General features: G+C 41.9%; 3 protein-coding genes across 4 annotated transcripts; 1 reads left to right on the top strand and 2 right to left on the bottom strand.

Moving 5' to 3' along the window:
• Positions 1-6,114: 6,114 nt before the first annotated feature.
• Positions 6,115-7,189, top strand: RB195_003583 (uncharacterized protein; the record flags this gene model as incomplete). The annotated part of the gene is made up of 3 exons (XM_013437051.2): positions 6,115-6,276; positions 6,350-6,956; positions 7,014-7,189. The coding sequence occupies 3 exons, from the start codon at positions 6,115-6,117 to the stop codon at positions 7,187-7,189; spliced, it is 945 nt and encodes a 314-aa protein (XP_013292505.2).
• Positions 7,190-9,260: 2,071 nt separating this feature from the next.
• Positions 9,261-10,510, bottom strand: RB195_003582 (uncharacterized protein; the record flags this gene model as incomplete). The annotated part of the gene is made up of 4 exons (XM_013437052.2): positions 9,261-9,295; positions 9,354-9,456; positions 9,515-9,739; positions 10,427-10,510. The coding sequence occupies 4 exons, from the start codon at positions 10,508-10,510 to the stop codon at positions 9,261-9,263; spliced, it is 447 nt and encodes a 148-aa protein (XP_013292506.2).
• A 2,471-nt stretch (positions 10,511-12,981) lies between these two features.
• On the bottom strand, positions 12,982-14,643 carry RB195_003581 (uncharacterized protein; the record flags this gene model as incomplete). 2 transcript variants are annotated; one of them, XM_064201295.1, is made up of 5 exons in its annotated part: positions 12,982-13,086; positions 13,168-13,302; positions 13,403-13,492; positions 13,548-13,739; positions 14,566-14,643. In XM_064201295.1, 5 exons carry the CDS (start codon positions 14,641-14,643, stop codon positions 12,982-12,984), a joined length of 600 nt encoding a protein of 199 aa, XP_064057176.1. The 2 variants fall into 2 exon arrangements, with proteins under 2 accessions (XP_064057176.1, XP_013292508.2); XM_013437054.2 differs by lacking the exon at positions 13,548-13,739.
• Between the last annotated feature and the right edge of the window lie 2,343 nt (positions 14,644-16,986).

Genomic DNA, 16,986 nt, shown 5'->3' with positions numbered 1-16,986 from the left:
AGGAGTCTCGGATTTGCGTTAGCATCCTTTATGGTGCTATGTTTATAAAAAGCTAGCTAGTATAAAAGCCAGAATATTCATTGTAATATAGAGTTCCTGAAAAAAAAAGAGATTCTGCGAAATTTTCCCCTAGGGGGTGGAAAGACTGTCGTTCGAGTCATCGATACAGAAAAAAGATGGATGTCAGGATTTAAGCATGAATTCTGTAAAATAACATGGGTTTCTACGAAGCTTAGTTCCAAAATTAGTGAGGGATGTTTTATTGCTTAGAAATAATTGCATCAAATACTTTTTTCGAAGCGAAGTCAAGCAGTACCTGTTCTAAGGAGAAAAATAGTGTTTCATTACCAAAAGAATGAAGTATTTCATCAAATACTATTAATGCTGAACGTTTCGTCAACCATCTGTTCAAACACTGGCAATACACCGTCCAGTAATACTGTCAACATCAGTACGGTCACAACAAATGCTTGTGTAACTATACCACAGGTCATAAGCTGACATGTGGTGTAATTACAGAAGCGTTTGCGGTTGCAGTGGGACCTTTATAATTCCAGCAGGTCTGCAAGCAGAGGAAAGGTCCCGCCGCGTCAACCCGATCATAACGGCTTACGCAATTACATAACAGAACCGAAAACGACGCGAATTGGTTTAACCCGACTGTACATGAAATGGACCACTTGCAAAGGATCCTGAGGCTGAAAAAAAAAATGGTTGCAACAACAGGAAACTATGCTTTCTCCAAAAATTCAGTATTCACTGATTATCACAAATTAAACTAAAAGAAGCTCTATACGTCTAGTATCACATCAATGAGTTTTGATACGTGTGCCTCCGTTGAGCGAAGATGTGAATCGAACTAGTAACACTGACTTATTAGTGTACAAAGCAGTCAGCATAACATTTTCCTCTTACTCTAAACACCACACGATATTTAAAGGATTAACTGAGAGGAAATTTCGACCTTCAATGAACTTCTCAATAATCCGATAATGAGTAATGTTGTATTGATTTTCGATGAGCTGTGAACAAACCTCGTGCTCTTGCTCATTAGAAATCAATACGGCAGAAATCAGCACCAATACCGTACTGTACGAAGCGAAAGCAGCATCAGATTGATCCCAAATGTGTTAATATTAGCTCAAAATGTAGTGGAGTACAGAAAACTGTTCAATGATAGCGTTGTGCTTGATTGATACAGGAAATTTCCTAGCAGGAACAAATGCTCTCATTCACGGTAAAAGAGAGAGAGAAAAATAGGAAGAGAAAGAGAAAAGAAGAGAAGGGAACTGAGGGATGGGTTTAGACTGAGGAATCTTCTCACATCACACATAAGTTATGTTTGTTTCTTCTATTTTGATTTCAGAGAAGCGATGAGTTGAGTTCAATGATGAAAACATGAAAATAAGTAGGATCAAATACAGATGAATGTAACAGAGCTAAATTTAAAAGAAAACAAAAGTAAAATAAAAAAAATAGAGTAGTGGTTAAAATAAAGTTGCATAGTAGGGTCAAAACGACATGAAACACGTACGCAATCGCGTACGAGGCTTCTCTCGAGGCGTTTCGGTGGAACGTAGCGGCTAGGAGCGTGGTGAAACCTTTGCTGGAACCACCCATCGCCGCAGTTTGCGACGGTCCCACCTCGGTCCCAACTGCTGCCTTCACTGCGTCGTTTCGAGCGCGTACGCAAATGCACCGCAACCACACCCGTGGCGAGATTCAAAGACAGTCGGACAACACCCGTGATTAATGTCGTTTTGACCCGACTATAGCGCAGTCAGTGAGAGGTTCGATCGTGGCTGCACAATCGATGGTTCAAAACAGCTCCTTGTACCAACCACATCCTTCACCCCTCTCGATGGTCGATAAAGTGGTCCCAAGCGGATTGACACGCTAGAAAAGCTTCTAAAATACAACTATAGTCGGGTGAAAGCGACATGAATAATGAGTGTAGTTGCGGCGCATTTGCGTACACGCTAGAAACGGCGCGGTGGAGGCAACAGTTCGGACCGAGTTGGGACCGTCGCAAACTGCGGCGATGGGTGGTTCTAGCAAGGGTTTCCACGCTCCTAGCCGCTACGCTCCACCGATGCGCCTCGAGAAAAGCCGCGTACGCAATTGCGTAAGTGCTTCATCTCGTTTTGACCTTACTTTATGTGAAAGGGGGAGAAATGACTAATACCTGTAGGAATTATCAAGAAGCGTGGTAGCATACAGCACAAGTGAATTGATCGCTGGCTATTGATTGGAGTGATCTACACGTTCAGCATTAAAATGTGATGCTGACGTAACCCTTAGGATTCTTTCTCAATATTAATGGGACCTAAGCATACGGCTTGATCTCTTCATCATAAACATTTTATAGATCATGTCAAATTTGAGCTATCACGCCATGAAACTCCTCTCAACGTTCCTCCAATATTTGACCTACATATCGATTCCACATCCCTGCGTTAGTTTTCGCTAGCGGGCATGGGCTTTTTGTTTTTAGTCAATGTTTTAACAGTAGTTTCTCAAAAGTAAGGCTTTTAAACTTTTTTTTTGTAACTGACAAAAACCTGACCTTATTATTATTGTTTTCTTTATTTCTTCATTGCTACGGTTGCTTTCTTTATTTTTTAATTATTAAATGATTAATTCTACATGTTTACTGAATCGCGAAACTTCGAATATGTGAAATGAGGAATTTGAAATTTTCAACTCTACGGGAAATCGACGCATGGAGCATAGTCGGGTCAAAACGAGACAAAATGAAGCACGGTGCAGTTATGTAAGCCCATATCAGCTCCTAACCACTACGCTCCATCACACCGCATCGAGCAGCCGTTTACGTAACTGCACCGAACTTCATGTCGTTTTGACCCGACTTATGTTTATTTCTTACTTAAATGTTTTATTTCTTTTTCTACTCCAGTTTCTCTTTAGGTCTTACTTTTCTCTGAGATTTTCATGGCTCACTAGTTGATCCATCTGTACGTCCGCTCACTGGTTTACTAACTAAACCATCTCTATTCATCTCAATCAATTATCCGTTCAATTACCCTTACTCAACTACTTATTTGTTTATTCACATAGTTGGTTTTTAACCAACCAGTCATTTTTGTTGCCCTTCTGTTTCTTCATGCATTAGGTTCATCTCTAATCAATTCACTCTTTTAAGCATATTGTCAGTTAAAGGCAGCGTCTGATTAAATTTTTTTTATCCCCCCTTATAGATGAGTAAAACTACTTGAAACACTCGGCTGCAGTCGCGTAGGCGGCTGCGCTCGAGGCATCGCTGTGGAGATAGCAGTTGGAATCGAGGTGGGACCATGGCGACTTGCAGTGATGAATATTTATCTTGACCGCTTCACCGTTACGCTTCGAGCGCAGCCGCTTACGCAATTGCACCGGGTTCCACGTCGTTCTGACCCGGCTATAGATCCGTCGTTCCTATGAAAGTAAATTGTTGCCTCCTCATGTAAATTGACGTCTCTGATGCTACTAATACTGACTTCTGTCCTTGTAGAGTGCCGTTCTCGTTGCCACTCCTGAAAGCTGAAAACAAGTAAGGTTCAAGAAGTCGTTTTCAAAAATGACAGCGAGATTGTGGTTGATAATCCCCTACAAGTTCAGGAATCAGCTAGATGAATGGCGTCAGAAGCCCCAATTTACACTACGAGGCAACTGCTTACTTCCATAGGATTGACTAAACGAGAATGCATAGTTGTCGTTGCTCCTACGGATGTAAAGAGTTGTTTCGTTGGGTAGTTTCACCACTAGTTACCTTTGTGCGGTTTCTATTCTTCAATGCAGTTGTTTCGCTGCTGAGCTTACGACTAGCGTTACCAATTCGTTTGATTCATGGATTTTCAGCAAATGCTTTGCGTTTTCGTTGCAATATTTGAGAAATATGACGCAAACTCCACGTACTCCGTATTATATTCATTATTCATTATTCTATTCGCACTATATTCGTATTTTACTTCTATATTATGGAGAACCCATTATCGGCAATGTCTCCAAGCTTTTATTTGTACACTTTTTGTTTTTTTAATGTGTTTTGTTTGTTTGTTGATTGATTCGTTCACTGGAGAATGAAGCAGGGGCTGTTGCAGATTGTCGGTGAATCCCCTTAAAGGCATCACCCCACGAATCTGAGGTGGTACGGATTTCGGGTGGATTCCGTCCATCCCTTTCTAATTACCGTAAAAAACGGCCCGGAAGATGCTGCGCATGCAGAAGGCTAGCGCGCTCCAATCGAACTTGTGGAAATTAGCGCGCCGGAACATAGGATTGTTTCACTGCTCTTAGGGGATACGAAGGCATGCCTGCCATAGAAAAGAGCCAGAGGAGACGTCATGAATTGAGAAGAACGAAGATATCCGCGTCATGACGGAAACTAAAGCAGCAAAAGGATGAGCAGATTATTCATAAGAAATCATGCTCAAGAAACTATGGGCTGCGAATGTGACAAGTAATGTCATAAGAAGAATCTTTTATCCAAAAATCACCTTCACGTCTTCACAATCACAATCACCACATAGAAAACCTTACATAAAATCATCTAAGGCCTGTAGTTCAACGTCGCTACGCTGATATTCTTACTAGAGACCTAATTCCACGTAAGTAGCCGTAGCTACTCGTCAGATCGAAACAACCACGACACCTTATAGCTATTTATTTATTCGTTCATTCATTACATGGTTATCCATGTGTGTATGAACGAAATATACGAAAAAATATTATTTCTTATAATGTTATTACTATCAAATATATTATTTCCTCTTTTTATTCCGAATTTTTAAAATTGTTTTTAAAAATATTAGCTATTTTCATCTAAAATTATCTTTTATTGATTTGCTTGAGCTGTGACCAAGATTGGTATTGATCTTCTCTATTAACGAACAGCTATCGTTGCGGCGCTATCACCTTTGTTAGAGTCTGGAAAAAAAATGAAACCTATCAATAATTTATCTTCTCAGGTCGTTCATCATCCTACACAAGGGATTCGAAGGCTAGGGAAGCTCAAAGGAGGAGGTCACACGGTTAGCGCTTACCTCATTTGCTGAAACTCAGTAACGTAACAGACCTCCACATAACACAACTATGAGTCACAAGGGTTTTTATAAGGGACCTGACGGCCCGACCCGTAGATGAAAAGCTCAAACAAATCAAGAGAAAACTATGTATTCAGCATGCTAGAATTCAAGGGCTCCCGAACATGGGCACGTACGTAATATCATCCAAGGCCTTCAGAAGTACTTTAGCGCCGTCCAACGTTTGTGCTACTATCCTTACTGGAAACCTGATTCCACGCAAGTAGCCGCCGCTATACGTCAGATCGAGGCAAGCACAGCTTTTTATATTATTATTATCTTATATTCTTTTACTATTTCTTTTTTTTAAATTACGATTCCTATCTTTTCCATTAGAGACGTGAGGTTAGTTCCTACCTTTCTGCGCCGCTTTTTATTCTACCTTTTTTCTCGTCATAAACGAAGGATAGCAAGAATTTGAAGTATTCTTCCCGTATTTTGAGAGCTTTGTACGCTGAAATTCTCCAGAATTTAATCAAAGTGCTGAGAAAAATCGAGAGAATTAGTGATTGCCTCGAAGTGAGCAAAGTAGAGAAGCCTCAAGCGGTGCGTGAATTAATGTAATTGTTAAGTTTTTGGAAGAAACTTTTCGTGTTAGCGCGCGATTGTTTGCTCGCCTTTTTTCCAATTTTCCTTTTTTTCTTGTATTCGTTAATGTAAATTTTGCAGATTCTCGTTTCTCAATTCGAAAATTTTCGTTGTTGTAAAGGAATCGCCTATCTTATCTCTTTATTTCTTACTGTTGCATGTGTTGCACGTTTGTAGACTGTAGATGTTAAGTATCAAATCCAAAAAATCTGTTCGTAGAACCGAAATGTTATCGATACTTGCAGTATCGGTAAGTTTTACTATACAAATGGCATTGAAAGAGTGATAGACGAATAGCGAACGATTTGCGGAGGCGCAGTACGAGAAAATCGAAAAGCGGTCCGTATCGTAGTGCGTCTCAATAGCAACATCGACAAGGTTAACCAAAGACCAACTTACTATATAAGGTCCCGTGTGGGCATCGAAGAACATCGTCAGTCCAGCGATGGAATCGGATCAACGTCTCAAAGCGTATCGCTTTGTAGCCTACTCGGCTGTCAGCTTTTCGGTGGTAGCTGTACTTTCCATCTGTATCACACTACCGATGGTGTACAACTACGTTAGCAATGTGAAACAGACGGTAAAGAGCGAGATCCGTTTATGCAAGGTGAGCAATCTGCTGAAGTCACCTATCCTTATTTTTTTTTTTTCGTGGTGAACAATTTCTATTTCCATTTCAGAGATCTGCTAGCGATATCTGGGGCGAGGTGACTCACATCAAGAACATCCCTACCGCAAACAGAACCGCACGTCAGACATATGGCGAGGAAGGAGTCGGTGGAAACACCAACTATGGAAACAATGGTGGAAATAATGGCGGAAACAATGGCGGAAACGGTGGGTCGTGCAGTGGATGCTGCCTACCTGGACCAGCCGGAGGAGCAGGAGCACCAGGACGTCCAGGAAAGCCCGGAAGACCAGGTGCACCTGGTATGCCAGGAAACCCAGGAAAACCGGGCGGATCAATGTGCGATCCGATAACTCCACCGCCATGCAAGCCATGCGCACCTGGACCTCCTGGACCACCCGGACCTCAAGGACCACCTGGAGAAGCTGGATACGACGGTGCCCCAGGAAACCCAGGATACGGATCGTCCGCTGGAGCACCTGGACCAAAGGGACCACCAGGACCCGATGGACAACCTGGATACCCAGGACCAGCTGGAGAGCCAGGACAGCCTGCTTACAGTTCTCCTCCTTCCCCTGGAGAGCCTGGACCACAAGGACCAGCCGGACCTCAGGGACCACCCGGATCGGATGGACAACCCGGATACGGCGGAGGCCAAGGTTGGTGACTTATTCTATGAGTGTCAATCTTCAATTCACTAATTCACAATATTCTAGGACCACCCGGACCAAAAGGACCACCTGGACCAAACGGACAGCCTGGACCCGATGGAAATCCAGGATATCCAGGACCACCCGGCCAATCCGGTGGATCCGGAGAGCCCGGCATCTGCCCCAAGTACTGTGCTATCGACGGAGGTATCTTCTTCGCAGATGGAACCCGACGCCGCTAATTTCTTCATGCTTTTTCAGACTTTGCTTAGATGGAATAAAAGTAGTTTTGAGAGATCTGTTTTGTTCACATGCCATTCAACTTATCGGAATACCAATTAAACACAATAACCACCTGGAAACTGGAGGTTTTGAAATGGTGACACTGAAGAAAAGGCGTTGTGCAAATGAAATCACATCTTGTTCCTTTCCTGGAAAATCAGATTCTCTTCCTCTGTTGGTCTGGAATTGAAAAAAAGACGGGAAATAATTGATTCTGGATTTTCGTTTTGATTAATTGTTTTACAACAATTTTGAGCAGGTTTCAAATCATGAGTTCCAAAAGCAGTAACAACGAAATAAGCGTGAGCTTCTTATTATGACTCAAGATGTGAATCTGCTGCCTATAAATGGATATGGAAATGCATTGTCGGTGTAGAAAAAGAAAACGAGGCAGCCTCCGACAATTTTTAGCCCTTTTACTGTTCTGCTGCGCCGCGTATAAGGAAGGATAGTGAAGTGTGAACGAGGAGCTGCAAACGAAACGAAAAGGTGGTCCTCCTATTTCTTACCGCTTGCGAGATCTCTGCGTTGTTTTGCGAGCTCAGCTGGCATCAATTACTGTCTACTTTACAGATGTGGTGTGTCACCGGTCAGACCGCAGTGACCTTATTCCGATAAGTTCGATTTTCACAGCTTTTCTTAGTCGTGCAGATACAAGAGATGCGGACCGCCATCGCATATATCGCCTCCGTTTCTAGTGGACGTAAAACTCTAGGTTGGTGAGTCGTCTGAGAACGATAGTTTTAAAAAGATTTATACAGTTATTCCTGTAGAATTCTCGAAGTATTACGTTCTTATAAGTCTCGAAGTACTTCACCACCTCTCACAAATCTTATCCCTCTGGAGTAATCAGAAAAAGTGCCACCCTCAAACTGAAACGCACAGCCATCAGGACGAACCTTTTCGTCCTGATGGCTGTGCGTTTCAGTTTGAGGGTGGCAGAGGTCACAGAGAGTATGGTCGGGTCAAAACGACAAGAAGCAGGGTGCAGTTGCGTAAGGCATGGGTAGAAAAAGCGCCGCGGTGGAGATTAGGGTTGGAATCGCGGTGGGACCATCGCGAACTGCAGCAATGAACGGTGGTAGCAGGGGTCCTCACTCGATCCTAACCGCCGCGTTCCGCAGCACCGCTTTGAGCGGAGCCGCTTACGCAACTGCACCGTGTTTTCGTTCGTTTTTTCGTGGCGTTTTGACTCTTCTATATATCATCGATCCCGATAATAGGCTTAGCGGTTATGGTTACATGGTGGCATAACTACTTGCATCGTCCAAGAGTGCGGCACAAACTATAGAGTGGGTGCTAGAGATTTAAGGTTTTTATATCCTAATTGAACATACCGAAATACTTATTATACAGTAGAAACAGAGAAACGCGCCAATGAAGGTGAGCGGCTGAATGAGTGGGGAAAGTGTTGTCTGCAGTACTTTTGGACGATACAAGTGTAGCTAGATCAGAACGAAATGAAGCGTAGCGGTTCGTGTAAGGATTCTCGCGACCACCACCCATCTCTGCAGTTCGCCATGGTCTCACCTCTGTTCCATTCCATTCTGTTCCATTCGAACCGCTGCCTCCACCGCACCGCTTCGCGCGCAGCCGCTTACGCAACTGTCCGTGCGTCATATCGTTTTCACTCGACTATAGTATGGTATATTCAATTAGGATATAAAAACCCTAAGTCTCTAGCACCCATTCTATAGTTATGGCACCAAATAACCATACTATAGTCACCAGTAGCAAAGCCTACTTTATAGCGCGTCCCTTTTGCGACCATCGGGGTTTATGATACTGCCGCGGGTGACAACAAAGAGAATGGGTAAGTGGCAGGACAGGATTTTTTAGCTTGATTGATCATTTCCTTCGTACGGCTGGCTCGACTGTTGTGGTATAACGTCTGTGATCTATATTTTCAACGAAATCCTCACAAAGCTGTTCTAATATGTGATCTGCATCGAACAATGAACTTATAATAATTTATTAAGCAATACAATTCCCAGGGATAGAATGAAAGTAGTAGTCGAGACGGTTCCTCCATTAGATGACAAAGTTGGGGGCGCGGAATGCTCTAGCTAAAACAGAATCATTGATTAAGTGGAGTATTATTTGAAAAGAGTAGGATAAACATGCCTCCCCTAAGTGGGGGTGGAGGTGGCATTTGTGGGCGAAGATGAGGTGGTACAGCTTCGAGTACAGCTCGGATTTTCTCGTGACGTTGACGCCAGTTGATCGTCTAGAATTCATCGATTCACTAACGCCACTGAGTCCGTGCTGTAAGCTTAAAGTATTACCTTGTCGTGATGAATGGCTTTCAATTGTTGACGAGTGCTCTGTGGAAGATTCTCGAAGCCGGGTGGTTGCGGTAGTTTCTCGATCAGCTCCTCCGGAAGTGAGGACATGATCTGATCGATTTGTTCATGTTGTTGTTCGGCCGTCAAATTAGGATCTTCGTGTACAGCTCGGAGTCTCATGATCACATCTTGCGGAAGAACCTCTGCGAAGCCTGGTGGTAGTTCCTAGAACAGTTTTGTTGTCGCGGTTGAAAGGGATGTTCTGGTGCTTTCATTTCTAGAGAGGTTTCAAAGTACTGTTGTGCTTCTTTTCGCTCTTCACGGGACCCATATTCTTGATGACTATGGTAATTGGACCCGAGTTCTGCTTATAGAGGTGAATGCGGCAATACCTACTATTTAAATTCCTTCGTTCTTAAATTCTATTTGTCCCTGAACCAAATTTTTCATACGGTTGCTCTCTAAACTTCTTCTTCTCGCAGATCAAACTCTTCAAGAAAGCGAAATATGCTTGAAAAAAGCGAAAAAAACATGCAAAATTTATATAAGACATCCTAAACTTCTATTTATGTACTAGCATCACCATCCTTCCTATGAATATAACTATTACGAATTCAGCAGAATCATAGTTTTCCTATACATGGATGAGAAATTAATACGTTTGGAATACCAAAGGGATTTAGTGAAATAACAGAAACATAAGAAAGGACAGAAGAATACAGGAGCAAAATCCACGGCTGTAATCAAATTTATGGGGTACATCGAGGTGTTGTTCACGGGCTGATAAGGGATTTTCAAAGAGTGCATCAAAATTCAACTCCATATATTTTTGTTGCGCCGTCACTTACAGGTGTCAGACTATGCCCTACTGGTGCAGGTGGCGTGAATAAGTGCTCGAAAATAATTGCTCACCTTTGGGAGCCTGGGAAGTGCAAATTGTGGCTGTTGAGCGTAGACATAAAAGGTGACGAGCAGAAGTGCTGCGATAGTTCTCATAGTGCGACTGTGTGTCTGTGTGAAGCTTGCGGAATCAACTCGTCGCTGAGTATATATACAGATCCGTTATGTTTGTGAGTCGTGTACCGTTCTCGAACATCGGCTCAAAAACATCTTTTTGACGATCGCTCTCTACAGCTCTGCGATCTCTCATCCATATATGCTACAGTGCGTATAGTGTGCATGTTAAGTGGTGAACGAGCAAACATCTGCACCAATAACTCGCAAAGGTGGACAAGCGCCGAGCAGGCCGTCGTGCGGTCAACGCGGTCACTCAACGTGCACTCGCAACTCACGATGAGAGTTCCGGTGAACAATGCTGTTTTGATTCAATGACAATTTTGCGCTTGAAATAGTACAACAAACAGAAACGTGCCCGAGTGAAGCACTTTTAGTGAAATTCTGGATTCGAAGTCGTGAGGTTTTCCCAGAGTTTTGTCCAGGCCTGCTGGAATTCAACATGAACGTGGTTAGTTTTCGATCGTCATAATTTTCGATGAGGTAGATCCTTTATTTTTAAGAAGTAATTGTGCTCTTAATTCGTCTGTGCGAACTTCTGTGAGTCTGCACGTTTATTAATTAACGGTCGACCCTTCATATAAATCTTGGATTTCGAAAAACTTTAAGGAGGTCCTCTGAAAACCCGCTCACTCGAGAAACTTATGGAGAAATTTCCTCACTTTCTCTTGTACTTTGCTGCCAATTATATAGAGATTTCTTAAGTATGTTTTTCTTTTTTTGAAAAAGTGTATTGTTAATAGCTTTACTTGTTTAGTTTACTGACTAACTACGCAAGAGTTTTATTTCTGTTTGGAAATGTATGACTCCATCAGCAGGTGAATTTTTCCACCTCTTCATCACTGATACTTTAGATGAAATAATGTACAAAAACATTATCAACAAAGAGATAACTATTTTTAGTTGCAGTGGACTTGGTGGAGTTATGATTTGAACTTTGTAGAAACTGGTGTCATAAACGTTGTCTTAGTTTTGGTTGGATTTTCGTGAAAAGTGCGTGTCAAAGTAAGTTCATGTAAGAGTTTTCGGTATATTTCTTTGCCATATTGATGTGACTTGTGAAGACATACGTACTTCTACGTGTACGAGTGGTCAGAAGTACTTTGAACTGTATGGACGAGTTCTCGTTCACTGAGCTCAAGGTTGGTACAGCAATCCCATTTTGCATACTCATTCTTCCCCGAATGGCCTAGGAAGTGTTTGGGATTAATATCTTTTTGAAGCAGGTCAAAGCTATTAGAATTCATGTAGAATTAGATATTATTGTTAGGACTACACATTATTACCATTATTAGAATCCTAGGCGTTACTTTTCTTTTTTTTTCTGCTAATTTTGAATGAAGAAGTGGTATGTGATTAGTTGTGAGTTCTACTCATCTGTTCTCTTAAACCTATCTTATGTAATCGTGAAGTATTTGAGTAAAATATTCAAGAAAAATAAATCTGTAAGCTACATCTTTGTTTGATATGGACGCTTTATGCGAAGAAATTAACGGTCGCGCACAGACCCATACGGTCGATTGTAACATTTGCACGGCTACGACCTTGACGTGACAGATGTTGCACATAGCGTCAGAAGAGCAAAAATATACTCCATTGTTTCTACTCTATTTATGTCGGGTTCACAGTTAACTAGTAAGTATGAACCCGCACTAATGCAGTTTGCAACATTTTCTGAGCGGTTCAAGCCGCTTCAGGACATCACGGTATCACGAAATTGACGATGTTGGGTTCTCTGTGAGCGAATATAGAGTTTGGGAGTGTAGATTACGAATATGAGCGTGATCATCCTTAATTCCTCCTAGTCGTCCTGAAAAACGGCTTGGAAGGAGGTCTTAGTTCCCACGAGAATACTCTAGCATGCGTTGCCCGCAACACGAGTTGCGTCCACGAGCGAGCGATCGACAGTCAATGAGGTCTCCTCAGGGTCGCTATTGAAGTAAAACCAATTGATAATCTGCTGATGGAATTAGAGCGTGTAGAAGGATGACGCGTTCTAAAATATTTCGTAGGAATTAATAGGTTCCCACGCAGTCTTTCAGAAAGATTAAGGGGAATTGATCGTCGCCACGCTCATACTCGTGATCAATAACCCGAGCGATATGATACCTTAAAGGGGTTTGTTGAGATGTGTTTCTATCCCATACCAGACTTCTATGGAGCAACGAATGGGAAGGTCAACTTCATACCTAGCCCTCTCCCTATTCCAGTTGCAAATGATATACTTGTTGATGTTTGTGAGCTTAAAATTCGTAGTCCATTTTGAAAACTTCTAAGAACAATATTGATTGCTAGTGTATCATTCAAACAAGGTAAAGTGTGGGCTTTTCTTCCTCTTTCTTAGGAATTTACCCTTGCCCTTGTTTAATTGCTTGCTTCTGGATGACTTTGTAAGCGATGTTGCGTTTCTTAAGGTTTATTTTGTAGCGATTAGAAGTATGCATGATCACTCTCTAAAGTGTTGGTGGAGGTGGTGGTGGTGGGGGCGGGCGAAGATGTGGTGGTAGCGCATCAAATATCTTCTTTATCTTCTCGTGACGCTGGTGGAAGGTAAGCGTCTGAAAGCAGTAGATTTTTGTTGTAGCTGATTAATCCTATGGACATTTATGGTAATCATTTGGCGACTTTTTATTGCTTACCTTGTCTCGGTGAATCTTGTCTAATTCTGCTCTCGTTGCAGCTGGAAGACGATCAAAGCCAGGCGGTTTAGGCAGTTTCTCACGAATAGAGTCAGGTACGGTGTTCATGATTTCATGTATTTTTTCCATTTGTTGCTAGAATACACCAGAACTGCTTGTTGAGCTTTGTTTCGATGAAAAACTGTCGAACATCCATCTTTTTTTTTTGCATGACGTAGAAGATATTATGTATTACCTCTCCTGTCAGCGATTCATCCCGATGAACTGCCCTCATCTTTGCGACGACATCGGGTGGTAGTATGTCCGCAAAGCCTGGTGGGAGGTCCTAAAATGATTTTCTGAGAGTTTGATGTTCTTCAAATGTTCTCGTGTCTTAGAACCTCGGCATAGTTCTTTCTTAAAATTTCTATTAGTGTGTCAATGAGGTTTTTAGATGATGCCTTTTTAGCCTGACGTTTTTCAGAGGGGTAGTGTTCCACCGGTTGCTTGTGCCGCTGCTGGTTACACGCACTTTCAGAAGCACACGATTTGTTGGTGCGCTGAGCAGTATCGGCCGGTGGAACACTACTCCTCTGAACACGTCTAAAAAGCTGAAATTATCAGACTAATAAACTTTCCCTTCAGGCACACCAGTATAAAACATTTGATACTTACTACTAACTACATTTACTTAGGGTATAGATAAAATATAGATACTACTTAGGGTATGGAAAAATATAGACGGAAGTATGCCGAATTTTCAAGAAAAGAGAACGTTAGAGTTGAAGTAAAGAAAAGAGTTGAATTACTACTACTTAATGGATGAAAGCATGGAGAGAAATTGGATTGGCCCGATAGTTCCAGAAATTCTTACACATGATGAGTTTGTCACAGTGGAATAATTTGTTTTTGTCCTGTTTTTTTTTTGAGAGAGAGATCACTATGTCACTGCTATTTATCAGTCAAGAAACCATCACGTAAAGACGAGTAAGTCCGAAGAATGGTGCTTGATTTCAAGTGCCTTTCGTGTGTTCAACTCGCGGCGAGTGTGACTTCAGAAGAGAATTGCGTGACGTGGCCAAAATACAGCCAGATAGTCAAGCAGGGTAGCTGTGAATGCGTTGCTATGGCTCGATGTAAGACAAAAACCGGAGAGCTATATAGAATGTGGTTTCAAAGATACAGCCATTTAACACTTCATGGGTTTAAGAGCTGGTAAGAGAAGCTATTTGTCAAGAAGTAGGGGAAGTAAATTGAATTCGTTTCTCTGCGATTTACAGTCAAAACACGAAATTAGTTGAAGAGAGGCTTGGGAGGCTTATCTTAGCTTATCGATCTGTGTGTGATGTTTTACAACCTCGTAGAGGGAGGATTTCTTCAGAGGTACATGATGAAGATTAATAGAAGAGGAAAGCCTACCTTTGGTAATCTATGAGGAGGACCATGTTGTGCACATGCACATGCGATCAGAGCCAATAGGACTACCAGAGTTTGCATCGCTGAAACAACACGCTCTCAATGTCGGATCACGTGCTTATATACAGGGAACACGAATGTATTAAGATTTATCTATTATTTCCATTCGTAAACGTCAATTCCTCTTTTTGTGTAAGAGCGTTCTTGTAAGAGTACTTGGCAAAGAAACTGTAAAACCTGTCTCAATTCAAACATCTGCAACAACTTTCTTGTAGACAAAGACCAGAGTACAGAACCGCAGTCAACAACATCAGCAACATATTCTTACAGTGCGCCAAAAATGACTCTTTGGTCTTTTTTTTTAAATTTTTCTCTGGCGCAGGTCCAGCTTTGATTCCGAGAAAAATTGCTACGCTCGTTTCCTTTATGCTGTTTTTCGTCCTCTTCATTTTCCAAATTTTTGATAATTCGATAATGAATGAGGATAAAGTGATCAATCCCCTTGGGGATGCGCCCCCACGTTCACTTCAATTCAAAATCTTTTGAGGTTTACGAACGTGTAACTAGCCCATACAGTCACCTGTGGGGATACCCGATGTGTAAAATTAAAGTTTTATCCTTCCAGACATAGCTGGTATCAATTTATCGACCCCAGAAGGATGAAAGGCTTGGTTGGCACCGAGGCGGAGTCGAACCATCGATCGATCGTGCAAACACGGTGGGACCTCTTGCTGACTGCTTTACACCCGCCTCACAAGATGAATCCAGAGGTAAATCTACATAGGTGATTTACCGAGACAGCGACTAAGGCTATAAGACTTTTCAGAACGGGATGGGAGAGGTTATGCGCAATTTGACTTTTGAAGCATTAGTTCCATTTCTGTTTTTTCTATTTTTTAAATACATTTTCCATTTATTTCTTGTTTCTATTTTTTCTACTATTTCTGAAGTGTCAGTTATGGTAATGTCACAAAATCGTGATCATAACGAAACAGAACATATGGAATGTTGTTTGAATAGAGCGTCATCCATTATTTTTGCACTCGGAATGATGTATGCGATTGAATTGAAACATCCCGCACACTTTTTTTCCGAACGTGTATCCAGTATGATTTTTTAGGTTTAACTGGGTGAACTTCTTGCAGTGATACCTCGATGTAATCGTTCCTCGAAAAAATCTAATATTGAATTATTTGTGTACAGGAAATCCTTGAATTCGGTCACGTAATCATCTACTAGCAGTAGGTATAGAAAGTAGTTGTCAAAGGTGATGCGGAGTTATGTTGTTTTTGAGATAAGTCTTAAATTAGTCGATTTTCATTGCATTCAGTCTGGTGAACGCAACGCGCCTAGTCTCCATAATCGTACCGCTTCGAGGGCAGCCGCTTACGCAACTGCGCCGCGCTTCGTATCGTTCTAACCCGACTATACTCTGTCTCTGAACAACACATGTAGTATTTGTCTTTCGTTGCTTCGCTCGTTCATGTCTGCGAAACAATTTTTAAGTAAGAGAAGAGCAACTGGAGTCGATCTCCCTTTACACAGTATTAGTATCATCAACCGATTACAATGAGAAACTAAGAAGAACAGAGCACGATTCTTCTCGGTCATATTCCTTTGGACTTCTATTGACTAATTATCTTCTGTTTTTATGTTTTCTTGTTTTACCAAAGGGGTTTTGGTGAAAGTTTATTTATGGTCTAACGTTTCGACAATCTCGTCTTTGTCAAAGACCTTGGAAAGAAATGATTCGAGGTTTTCGGTGCTATGCATGTCCCATCTAACTCTTTCTCTCTTCTTACCTCGATATCGTCCTGAGTACACCATGCAAGAACTCCAAAAGGAAAATAAACAGATCAGTCTCATCGACCAATAAGGTTGAACTACCGCGCTATCGTCTGTTTGATTGTAGCACGATATTTTTAACTAAACCACTTGTTTTTCACATAGCCCTAGCCCTAGTCCTCCCTGGTGTAGCGCAGCGATAAGAGTTTCCACCGCTGACTACATGGTGGTTTCAAACCTGTCCAGAGCCAACTAAGCCTTTAAGCTGATTGCTAAACTGATATCACATTTTTTTGAGGATGAACAAACTCTGGTGATACATCGGCTGCTCCTGGGAGTCATTGTTTTGGCCAGATATACGTTCATAGACCACAAAAGATTCTGAATGTCGGAAAACTTCCAACATTCCAAGCAACTTATCCTTCTCCATCTTGGTGCTAGTCTCCATTTTGTTTTTTTTTTCTTCTTTTTTTTGTAATTCTACGTAGCTCAACGAAGGCTAGTATTTTTGGGGCCCAGCTCGCTGTATTCATGGTCTTCGAATGTTTGCACTTCCGCTGACGAGGCAGTGCGCAACGTCTTCGGAACATTTGAAGTTTTGGTTGGAAATTAACACAAAATTAATTCTCTGAGGTTGAA

Source organism: Necator americanus, chromosome IV (genome assembly GCF_031761385.1).
Source record: "Necator americanus strain Aroian chromosome IV, whole genome shotgun sequence".
Lineage (NCBI taxonomy): Eukaryota > Metazoa > Nematoda > Chromadorea > Rhabditida > Ancylostomatidae > Necator > Necator americanus.
The sequence above is the reverse complement of the archived record's forward strand: the minus strand, read 5'-3'. Positions and strand labels throughout refer to the sequence as shown.